Genomic DNA, 12,828 nt, shown 5'->3' with positions numbered 1-12,828 from the left:
CATGCAGGGGGCCCGGGTTTGATCCTGGTCAGGGAACTAGATCCCGCATGCTGTAACTAAGAGTTTGCATGATGCGACTAAAAATCCAGTGTACCACAGATAAGACCCAGCACAGCCAAATAAATAAATACTTAAAAAAAAAAAAAGAAGTGAGACTCTCCTATTTAGTTATTCTCTTCTTTCTCACTTCTGCTAAGGAGGAGGAACACTACTGATAATTTACAGTAGGGGTCCCCGACTTCTAGGATCTAATGCCTGATGATCTGAGGTGGAGCTGATGTGATAGTAATAGAAATAAAGTGCACAATGAATGTAACACACTCGAATCATCCCGAAAGCATCTCCACCCCCTCCCCCATCTGTGAAAAAACTGTCTTCCAGGAACCGGTCCCTGGTGCCAAAAAGGTTGGGGATCACTGATATATACTTCTATATTATGATCTAAGACTTAAAAAAATAAAAGCTGGATTGGACTCTACACAGGATTCTGAAACTTTTTCTCAATAATATACCACAAATATCCTTCCATGCAGCCCTTACAGATCTACTTAATCCTTTTCCTTGGCATATTATTATTCCATAATATGGATGTCTCTTTAATAATTTCTTTTAATTTCTTTAACTGTTTCCTTGTTGATGGACTCCTTGGTTGTTGAGTGAGATTTTAAGTCTCTTTAGAATCTCAGACTTAGTGTGAGTTGGGGATGCACAGAAAGTAGAAAATGAACAAGAGGCAGGGGCATGTATGCGTAAGACATGTGAGGAGTGCTGGCGAAGAGATTACTTTAGGCGATTCTTTCCCCTCCTTCCTTTACTCAAGACTTTATTTTGGGTCTCTTGGGAAAATGTTCTAGAAGGAGACACTTACCAAAGCATTACTGCAGGCTAGCTTATTTCGAAGTTCCTGTATTAGATCGTCCTGTTCAGAGACCTTTTGCCAGACTTCAGATAATCGTTTCAGGGTCTCCTGATGCTCTTGAATCATGCAGGGAGAAGTGAATATACGCACCTTTGAATGATCACCCTTGTTCTCGGGATCCTGAGATATTTAAAAATGATAGGTTGATTTTGAGCCAATTTTGGAATCAATTTCAGAATGCCATGAACACAAACAATCTCTAGACCAATATTCTAAAAGTTCATGTTCACATATCTGATTCATATATGTGAATCAGATCTTCCAGAACAAAAGAAAACAAATTAAAAAGTGCACATACAGTAAGAAGTTCAAATGGTTCACAAGAGAAAACACTGAAAAGTAAATCTTGACCCTCCGTGACCCAGGTCCCCTTTTCCATGATGGTCTATGGTACCAGTTTTTTGTATATCCTTCTGGGGAGAGTTTATGCATATTTACATATCACTTATATATGTGTGTGTAACCCCTTACTCTTTCCCTACCCAAGTGAAAGTCTTTTGCATACTATTCTAAACATTTATTTAGGATATTTTCCATATTGCTATTTGTAGATCTATCTTATTTTTCTTTTAAAATTAATTTCAAAATGTCAAATTAATTTCAAATTAATTTCAAGTAATACACACACAAATATACATAAAATCTTTATAGAACACTGTAGGGACTTTCCTGGTGGTCCAGTAAGAATCTACTTTTCAATGCAGGGGACTCAAGGGTCAACCTCTGGTTGGAGAACTAAGACCCCACACGCCAAGGGTCAAGTAAGCCTGCATGCCACCACTAGAGAGAAATCCATGTGCTGCAACAAGGCGCCTGCATGCTGCAGCTAAGACCTGACAGCCAAACAAAAACAAAAACAAAAAAAAGCAAACCCTAAACTGCCCCACCCCAAACCTCTAAAATGAAGAACACTGTAATATTACAGGCAAGTCTAAATTTCTCTTTGACCACCACCTCTGCTCACATACTTACTGCATTCTCCAGAGATGATAACTTGTGCATATTTTTCTAGAACTTTATCTATACATTTACATACATACAAATGAATATTGCAGAATACAGATATTATTTTCACTTTTTGAAACATAAATTTTTTCTCAACAAGATGTCTTAGAAATTTATCCATGTTGGTACACGTGCCTCTATTTTGGCTCTTTTAAATATGTTTATCTAGTTTCCTATTGATGGGAATATATGCTGTTTCCAAGTATTTTTCTAAAATGAAGCTGCAATGAATATTTTTGCACGTAAATCTTTGAGTAGCTATTGTAGTTTATGTGTAGATTAAATCTGTAGATGTATTATAGGAATCTATGTAAACAGGGTCTATTTAAAACTCTGATAGCTGTTGCATGCTTATCCTTCAAGGAAATTACCAATTGACACTCTCATCAACATGAATGTGTCTGTTTTCCTAGAACTGCATTTTTTATTTTTAAATGTCTTTCTCTAGATTATCTGAAATCATGCATGAAGGTTACTACCTGTTCACTGGTCTGCACTAATAATGGGGTGAACTGATGCAGAGAAGCAAAAAAGAACAAAAAGTCCTAGTTTGGATGGTATATCCTTTCTCCATTAAACTATATCCCTAACTGGGCTTTTTCAGGCAAAGTTAGAAATAGTTCATGTTCACTGAGCGTGAAAGTTGCCCTGAGTATATAAATAATTCAGTGTCTATGTGGAAAAAGGAATGGGGAACAATAAAAAGGTTAAGAAACAGAAAGATGATATCTACAGATTCCAATATCTTAATACTTACAGTATGAAAAATAGAAATTACTTTTAAAGTAATAGAAGAAAAATTCTTGGAATTGAAAAAAATGTAGATCTTCAAAGGATCAGCTAAGTGTTGAGAGACTTAATGAGAAATAAATTTTAAAAAATCCTGAGCCTAAAAACCTCTAGAGTTCAGAGATGAAACAGGTGACTCACACAAAATGAGAAACAGGTTGAAAACTAACAATTCCTCTTTAATACTGCATAGTATAATACAACACAGCTATAGTTTTCTAAGACTTAGTTGTAAATCTGTATACCCAATCAAAATAGTATTCACAAATGATGGCAAAATAAACCTTGTTCAGACATGGAAATTTTGAGAATTTTTTCCATTCACTGTTGTTTCTGAAAGAATTAACAAGGAATTATTGCAGCAAAAGGAAAAGTCCAAGAATGTAGAAGAGGTGGAGTATACCGCTTAGTAAGTAAAAGTTGGCTTTATTTGTAATCTTAAAGAAATGTACATTTTGTCTGTCATATAACTAGCTCAAGAAATTAAAGAAAAGATGAAAAGTTTTCAAATTCATTTACATTAGGGTAGCATAATCCAGACACCAATATGAGATGAGAACACATAAATTTAAGTCATCAAAATAATCTTACTTCTGAAAATAGATAAAAACTAAATGCTAATAAGCTTATAATAGCAGTTTATTATGATTTAATTTAGCAGTTTATTATGATATATATTATTTAATTAAAATTAAATTATTTAATTAAAATAATAACATATATCAAGGAGGATTGGTTCCAGGAATGTAAAGATTGTTCTATAAATGAAAATCTATTAATTTATTACACTTCATTACAGGAAAAAAACTCTATGATTACTTTGATAGGTGCTAACAAAAACATCCAATAAAATCCAATATCTATTCCTGGTAAAAATTCTTGATAAGCTATGTAGAGACAGTTACATCTTTAACTTCAAAAAGGATATTAACAAGAATCCAAGAACAGATATTATATTTAAAAGTGGGATATTAGAAACATTTAAAAATATGAGGAGCAAGGCAAGGATGCTACAATTCTACACTGTTCTGGAGGTCTTAGTCAATGTGGTAAGATGGAAAATAAATTGTATAAATGCCAATAAGGAAAGCAATTTAGGAAAACCTGAGATAGTCAACTAAAAATCTGGGAACAGAGCTCAAAAATACCAGGATAAGAGTTTTTCTCTACATCAACAATAATTAACACAATTAAATGTACAAAAGAGCTCATTCATAAAATAATAACAACTGTAATACATCTAAGAATAAACTTAAGCAAGAAATATGTGAGATCTATAAGGAAAAGTGTAAAATCTTACTAAAGGACACACAAGAAGCCTTGACTAAAAGTAGAAACATATCATGTTCCATGTGTGTGTGCGTGCTAGGTCACTTCAGTTGTGTCTGTTTCTTTGCGACCTCAGGGACTGTAGTCCACCAGGCTCCTCCGTCCATGAGATTCTCCAGGCAAGAATACCAGAGTGGGTTTCCATGCCCTCCTCCCAGGGATCTTTCCAACCCAGGGATCAAATCTGTGTCTCCTGCATTGCAGGCGGATTCTTTACTGCTGAGCTACTGGGGAAGCCTGTCATGTTCTATAGGGTATGATAATTTCTCCCAAATGAATATAAAGTTTGAAAGTAAGACAATATGAATTTCACCAAGACAAGAGATACAAAAAAGACCAAGAAATATTTGAATGTAAAAAACAGTGAAGTTGGACCCGCCCTAAAAGGAGGTATGGAAACATAGTATCAGTTACTATCAAAAACAACTCTGATCTTGGTGCAGGAACTGACAAGTAGATCAAAAGAACAGAGAATCCAGAAAGAGATTAGTATGTATTTTGAGCTGGCACTTTGTCAATGGGAAAAGGTGGGGATGTTTCATAAGTGGAGCTGGGACAACTGGAGATCCATTTTGATAAACATAAAATTACAGCCTTCTCTCATTATTTATATGGGGCTTCTTGGTCCTGGGTCAGGAAGATCTGCTGGAGAAGGGATAGGCTACCCACTCCAGTATCCTTGGGCTTCCTTTATGGCTCAGCGGTAAAGAATCCGCCTACAATGTGGGAGACTTGGGTTCAATACCTGGATCAGGAAGATCCCCGGGAGAAGGAAAAGGCTACCCACTCCAGTATTTTGGCCTGGAGAATCCCACGGACAGAGGAGCCTGGCTGGCTACAGTTCATGGGGTCTCAAAGAGTTGGACATGACTGGACAACAAAACAGCAACAGCAGCTCATTATTTATAAATGAAATATATATATATATATATATATATAAAATATAACTACAAATTTATAAAACTGTTAAAAGACAGTATAAGATAAACTTTTGCAATCTGGGGGGGGGGGCGGGTAGTGAAGGCCTTCCTAAATAAGACATAAAACCTAGGATCTATTTAAAGAAGGGCCAAGAGATTTAGTTTCATAAAATTAAAAACTTTTGTATGTTGAAAAACACCATTAACAAGAAAAAATAAAAATTACAAACTGGGAGAAAATATTTGTAACTTATATAATGAAACATTATTACCTATAATATAGATATAGAAGAACCTTCTAAATCTATATCATAGAAGGTGTAGAACCGTCTATGCGGTTGCTGTTTAGTTGCTCAGTCGTGTCTGACTCTTTGGACTCCATGGACTGTAGCCTGCCAGACTCCTCTGTCCATGAGATTTCCCAGGCAAGAATACTGGAGTGAGTTGTCATTTCCTTCTCCAAAGAACCTCCTATAAGTCAACACAAAAAAGGCTAACAATCCAATAAAAAAATGGTTATACACTTACGAACAGGGCTCAATACTTTGTTCATGAGGTGGGCACTGTGACCTGCCTCCCCGATCCCCTTCAGCAGTGAAAGACTTACTCCTCTAGCTGCGGGGGTGCTGCCCTTCTTGGGGATTGCCTGGGTTGAAGAAAACATTTGCCCAAGGTCATGTCTTTCCCTAGGAAGACAGCTCACATCCAGTCACTGACCACCATGGAGGTATAAAGGCCAGCTCCCTTCTCCCCAGTTTATAATTGCTCTAGAGGTCTTTCCAGGCTCAAAGCTCGCCATGAGGTTGACTAAGGCATTTGCTGGGACAGCCCAATATCTCCTTCTGCCCAACCCTGCTTCCTTACCCTTCATAGGAGCTGATGCCAAGACCTTTCTCTAAAAATGTCTGACATGCCAGTCTGTCTCAGAGTCTGCTTCCTGGGGAGCTCAACCCACAATTATTAGAACGAAAGGAAATAAAAATTGTAATGAGAAAATCTGTTTTATTTTCCCCCATCCATCAGTTTAACACAACTTAAATAGACTGAAAACATGCCCTGTGAGTGTGGGGGAATTATTGTTGGTCAAAGTGTAAACTGGTAGAACCTTTTTTAGTATTCAATGTAGAATTCTCTTTAAACATTAAAAATAAGCATTTCCTTTGACCCAGCAAAATCTCACTTCAGGAATTAACCCCTGTATGTGGTAGAAAAACAGGTCAGTAGACGGCACAGGGTACAGTCATACTACAGAATACAAGGTAGTAACTAAAAGAAATCATCAATTAAGAGAGAAAAGAAAAAACCATCAAGATATACATTTAAAGAGCAAAGTACAGAACCACATTTTTAAAGTGACTCATTTATGAAAAAAGAAAACCTCAACATTTTATATATGTAAGTGTATAGCAATAGGCTGGGGAAGATTGCCAGCACATTTTGAGTGACTGCCTAGGGGGAGGAGAGTGGGATGGAGAAGGGAAAATGTGGACTTTTACATTTAATCTCCATAATTCTGTCTAGAAAGCCTATATTGTTGTATTAGTTGTATAATTTAAAAAACCAATTAAAAGAAAAAAGAGACAAGTTCAGGCACTTTGGCTCTTCTTTGCTATGTTTCGTGACTTTCTCCTCCTATTTGATTCTGAAGCTATGATTTGCATGAGTCTTGTGACCTAGAAGAGGCAACAATGGAAGATTTGGAAGCTCATTTGGTAATTTACTTTCTGTCTTATTTGAAGTGGTGGTTCCTTATATTATCTTTCCTTGTGACTCATACAGTAAATAATCTGTCTGCAATGTGAGAGACCTGGGTTCGATCCCTAGGTGGAGAAGATCCCTTGGAGAAGGGAATGGCTACCCACTCCAGTGTTCCTGCCTGGATAATTCCATGGACAGAGGAGCTTGGTGGGCTACAGTCCATACAGTCCCAAGGAGTTGAATACACTTTCTTTTCTTCTCCTTATGTTAATTAAGGAGCCTTAACATTCCTAAGGAGCAATCTTAAAAAAGATGTGAAGGCTTGAAGTTCAAAGCTGAGGGCCACAAAAGTCAAGGGAAGGAATGACAACTAGTTGAAAGTTTGGGTTTCTGACAGAGAGGGTGGGACCACTGCAGGGACCACTGAGAGCTCCTGGCCCAAGTGGTCTGGCTGAAGTCCTACCTGAGCGACGATCCCGCTGAGCTCCCCCTCCAACATCTTCACTTGGCACTCAAGTAACTCAATGTTGCTCAGGGAGGTCTGGTATTTATCCCTGTAGAGGTTTAAGCTCCTTTCGAGGGAGACGATTTTGTCCCCAGCCAAGGCGAGTTGCTCCTGGGCCAAATGGAGCTTATCCCCTGTGTTCTCATTATGATTTCCCAGTTCCTCCTCATAGAGAATCACCTGTTGGTATAGTAAAGAAACCACACTGAACCCACGGAAGCATCTAATGACGAAAGGATATGGCTGTAAGATAGCATGCAGAGGAGTCTTTTATCTTAACTAGAAATGCAGATGCAAAGAATAGGCCCAGCACAGATCTAAAAGCTACCATATGTAAAATCAGAATGGTAATGATTAGAAAAAATTTTTAAAAAGATTGTCCTGTTTGGATGGTAAGCTTCTTAAAGGCAGGGACCATTTCTGTTTCCCATTCTTCCTGGTATGTAGTTAATTCAATAAAGATAATTCAATAAAGATAATTCAATAAAGATAATTCAATAAAGATAATGTTAGTTGATTAACAGGAATGAATGTATAGCTCCATTTTTAAAGGGCTTGAGATGGAAGTATTATTTTTTTTACTAGGTATTCTCTAGAGGTCTAATTTAGAAAATGTGGAGTCTCTGGTGCACACAGGTCTGCTTCAGCAAAGGTCCCTACAGACAGTGGGGGAATAGGACCTGAAGTTCCTGGGGAATTCGCATCCTCCTTATTTAGGTTCTTTTTCTTCCTAATCAGTTAATTAGTGAACCAATTGAACAGATACTTATTGAATGCTCAAGAACAATGTCTTTGCTGCTTAGGGATATTTATACTTACACAGCACAGGCTCCTCCCTCACACCATTTACAAACTTCTATTGGGGGAGATACAATTTAAAATTAGCAAACAACTCTTGAGTGTGCTAAATTATATGACTTGCATTATATGTATTGAAGGAGTTAAGAGCAGGAGGGTCATCAAGGAAGGCTTTATTTGGGTTCAAATAGTTCAGAATTCAGATAGAACACATTCTATTGGTCTAAGCTGATGTATTTGCTGCCTGCCATTTTGAGAGTCATCTTAGGAAAGGATCATTTACTTTGAGGTGTTTATTAGGGAAGAAAAAGTTCTAATGAGGTGGATGAAACTGGAGCCTATTATACAGAGTGAAGTAAGCCAGAAGGAAAAACACCAATACAGTATACTAACGCATATATATGGAATTTAGAAAGATGGTAACAATAACCCTGTGTACGAGACAGCAAAAGAGACACTGATGTATAGAACAGTCTTATGGACTCTGTGGGAGAGGGAGAGGGAGAGGGTGGGAAGATTTGGGAGAATGGCATTGAAACATGTGAAATATCATGTATGAAACGAGATGCCAGTCCAGGTTCAATGCACGATACTGGATGCTTGGGGCTAGTGCACTGGGACGACCCAGAGGGATGGTATGGGGAGGGAGGACGGAGGAGGGTTCAGGATGGGGAACACATGTATACCTGTGATGGATTCATTTTGATATTTGGCAAAACTAATACAATTATGTAAAGTTTAAAAATAAAATAAATTAAAAAAAAGAAAAAAAAGAAAAAGAGAAAATGAATATTTTATATTCATATGTTTATAACAGAAGCTGTCAGGAGGCCTGCCTATACCCCCTTGACACTCACCATTCCTCCGTATGCTAACTCCCTTCCAACTGCAAGCATCTTTAGTTTTTTTGCCTGAGGGATGCACTGGCCCCAGGAGCCCACTCAAGCGAGGAGCAAGACAAGACAAGTGACAAGTACGGGGAGTTAACAATATCAGGGGCAACCCTCAACCACTGACTGGAACAATTGGCTGGGATCAATTTTCAGTGTGTCCTATATTTCCTACCGGAGTTCTCCACAGGGATTGAACCCTGGTTTCCCACAGCAGTGATAATCTTTTTTTTTTTTTAATGAATTTTTATTGGGGTATAGTTGCTTTACAATGCTGTTATTTTCTGCAGCACAGCAAAGTGAATCAGCTATATGTATACATATATCCCCCCCTTTTTAAGCTTTCCTTCCCATTTAGGTCACCACAGAGCACTGAGTAGTTCCCTGAGCTATCCAGTAGGTTCAGCAATGATCTTAATTGTAATTTTCTTTATGGGCTTCCTGCCCTTGTTTGACACACTTCCTTACTCTTTCACTGTGCTTCGTGGGATCACCTCCCTCCTGAATTAACTCGTACGTATAGAGTCAGACATGACAGTGACTAACACATACTTGTAGCCATCTCCTTGTTTTAGGATCTGCTGTGGGGAAACCCAAACTTAGAAGTTTGATACTTCTGTGAACAAAGTACTGAGGGAACTTGGCAGAGTGCTGAAAGTAACTTTCCAGGACTTTCCCATATTGGGCTCTGTGTCAGTGACTGTTGCTTGCCAGATCCCACAACAATTCCTCCTCTCCTCCTTGTAACAAAACCTTGACTTTGTTTGGGACAAAAGTGTGCCTCACTAAAACACTGCATTTCTTTGCCTTCCTAAGAAATTGTTACAGCCATGTGACTAATTGTTGCCAGTGGTATATAAGTCAAAGTATTGTGTGGGGCTTCTGCAAAGTGTCCTTTAAAAGGGAGGAGTGTGCCTTTCTCTATCTACCCCGTTTCCTACCCTCACCCTGATTATTTGGAACAAAGATGTAAAGGTTGGTGCTCCAGCAGCTCTTAGGTGACCTGGAAAATGGAAGCTCTCAGCTGATGATGGTGGAGCCGAAAGACAGGACACAGGTAGCAGTCTTAGACTACCTCTCTCTTATTTTATGTCATAGAAATTAACTATTTTTAAAAATAAAAAGTATTTTATTTTTTTTTTGAAAGATCCTTCCACTAGATAGACAAGTCTAGCTTGATACATTTTTTATATTTTCTGATTACTAAAGAAAGATCTGGTGATCCCCAGAGTTCTCTTTCTGTGCAACTCGATCTTCTCTGTTACTCTACCTTACGAACTCTAAGAACTTAGTCTTCTGGGATCCTTAGATGATTCCCTTCAAGCAAGGGAGTCTACCAGGCTCTCCCAGACTCCCATTTTTGTGTCATGGACTAGAAACTCGAAACAATAAGCCAAGGACAATAGTAGTGCTCACCTCATTCGTTTCCCATTTCTCAAGACTACTGTCTTTCATTGTCTGGTGTCCAGTGTCTTCAAAAACAACAGTGTCTAACTATTTTATTTAAGACACTATTGCTTTGGCGTTTTCTGTTATATGAAGCCAAGTAAAATCCCAACTATTAATAATTCAGGGTCACTTTATTCAGGCTGGGCTCTTGTTTAAGTTAGGGTGAACCAACCAGTTTTAATACAGCTTTGCATTAGCTTTATTAAACCATGGTTTATGCTCACAGGCTTTGTCCCAGATTATATTTTGTAGAATAACCTTTGTTTCTTTTCCTCTCAATCCTTTACAGCAAATTCTCATTGGTCATAATATTTCCTTAAAAAAAAATTCCATGTTTCTTCAAGGCCCTTCATAAATTCCCTGGAGTTAGTCATTAAGTAATAGCACCATTCAAGACAGTCCTTGGAATTTTATCTCCAAAGGCAGAGGAGGACAATGCCAGAGGAGGCTGCCTGTTCCATTACTTCAAACCCATGGTTTTACTACTGCTAGTGCTACCACTGCCCAACTGATTTTCGTTCTAAGGCTTTTGTCTTTGTAATTTACTTGGGATTCTATAGAGATGATATACTCTGGTTAAAAAAAAAAAAATACCACCCCGGGACATGAATAGAAATGAATATCCAGAATGTACTTAAGTCGAGTCTACTTGATCTAAAACTCCAGTCTGCAAAAATGACTGACGAGGTACTCTCAGTGATTAACTCAGACTCAACATCTGGTTATCTTATCCGCTATGCAAGTGCCAGGAATTTATATATGATTGAAATCTGATTTTTCTAAAAAAATGATTGATTTAGTGGACTTTATACCTCTTTCATAACCCCTAGAGACCTAGAGTCTTTTGCATTTAAATTGCCATGGTAATAGAATGGAGATGATAAGCCTCCATGCACACCACACACATATGTGTGCATGTGCACACATACACCCCACACACGCACACACATACCACACACCCTGTATGCATTAATACTGGACCTCTCACCCAGTTATGCCATTCTGTTTAGTTCCCTCTGTTCAGTTTCAAAGAAATCAAGAGTTAAAGAGGGCAAGTAGATAAAATCTGCTCAAGATGTGAAGCTCTCCTCTAAGTCCACTGCTTGCTTTCTAGTAGTTTTGACCTGATTTCTGTAGATACATGGTCATATAGGACACTTCCATAGTTACTTTCTCTATACCTCATCTTCTTTCATCTTGCAGTGATGGTGGAGAATAACCAGGTCGGAAGTCTGCTTCTCCAGGACTGACTGATACTGCAAGAGGGAACAGTAAGAAGTCTGCAACTCCTCGGTGCGAAACTCCAGTTCTTGCTGAAGGGCCAGCAGCTTTTTCTTGAGTTGTTGGAGTTGCCTTAGATGACACTGCTTATTAGGCTCAAAATTCACGTGTGACTCCTCAAATGCTAAGGCTGTCTTCTTATTCTGTAATTGAGAAAGGCTTTAGATTGTTACCAAGCAGGCAGTCACTCTTTGATTTTTTTTTTTTTGATCAACCATTCACATCCATCTATCCACCCTTTTGTCTTTTCATCTCCAGAGCACTTATTAAATGTTTCACTCTGTTCACAATAAAGCATTACTTTGTACTTTCACTCTGTATGAACAATTTAAAAGAAGGAAAAAACCATAGTTACTTCCTACTATTTAGATCTACCATTCCTATTATGTAGGTCAGAAGAAAACACACACACGAAAGGGACCTAGAGAGCACTATAAAGATACACTCGATAATATGCTTATGTTTTGTCTTCAAGTGAAAAGAAAACACAATTGACCTGGAATGGAATGGATTTCTGGTTATGGTTCTTGGACTAAACTTGATTATTAAAAATGCCCAAATAAAAGGACAAACTCTTGGGGAAATAGCTTTCTGGAGTGCTGGGAAACAGGAGGCAGAGATATTGCTAAGGCACATCTGAGCACTGACTCTGTCTCCTCTTGAAGGCAGATATGAGCTTGCAGTTGCTGAGTGTGTGTGTGTCTGTATGTGTGTGTGTGTGTGTGAGAGAGAGAGAGAGAGAGAGACAGAGATCTCTCCTTGCCAGTCCACAGTCAACCTGAAATGCTGCTAGACCCCACTTAAATTTTCACTCATTCATTCATTCCATAAGCATATGTTGAGCACCTACATTGTATCAGGTATTCTGCTCATAGGACACATCCCTGAGTTGTTTATTCTGGTACAACTGAGGTCTTCGCACGGATGCTTCTATATTTTCTTGCCCAACATTCCCAGTTGAAACAGAAGCAGGACCCTATGGTCCTTCTCCTGCATGTTCTCCACCTGTCTTTTGTCTGTAGAAAAACTTTAGCCAAAGCGTAAGTTTAATCAGAAAAGTGAGAAAATGCAGAAGCAAAGGAAAGTAGTCCAACAAGACCAAACCATAATAGCTTAGTCATTAAACAAAGTCCAGGAACTTTAGCTCCTTCTCAAGGGCTATATAGATAATATTCTGAGCCATACCCTGTGAGCTGTCTTGTAGATACTGAAACCCCCACCAGGTGGAAGAAGTTAACTACCTGA

At 38.3% G+C, this 12,828-nt stretch overlaps 1 protein-coding gene across 3 annotated transcripts in view; it reads right to left on the bottom strand.

Moving 5' to 3' along the window:
* PMFBP1 (polyamine modulated factor 1 binding protein 1) overlaps window positions 1–12,828 on the bottom strand; it is a 48,258-nt gene that overhangs the window by 18,695 nt on the left and 16,735 nt on the right. For all 3 annotated transcript variants that reach the window (XM_059877480.1, XM_059877481.1, XM_024979002.2), the window contains exons 4-6: window positions 11,484–11,726; window positions 7,124–7,345; window positions 869–1,039 (exon numbers count right to left, since the gene is read on the bottom strand). In XM_059877480.1, coding sequence (XP_059733463.1) covers window positions 869–1,039; window positions 7,124–7,345; window positions 11,484–11,726 — 636 coding nt within the window. The remainder of the gene's footprint in view (window positions 1–868; window positions 1,040–7,123; window positions 7,346–11,483; window positions 11,727–12,828) is intronic.

Source organism: Bos taurus, chromosome 18, assembly GCF_002263795.3.
Source record: "Bos taurus isolate L1 Dominette 01449 registration number 42190680 breed Hereford chromosome 18, ARS-UCD2.0, whole genome shotgun sequence".
In the NCBI taxonomy this organism is placed as follows: domain Eukaryota; kingdom Metazoa; phylum Chordata; class Mammalia; order Artiodactyla; family Bovidae; genus Bos; species Bos taurus.
Note: the sequence above shows the minus strand (reverse complement) of the source record. Positions and strands in the feature narration are given on the sequence as shown.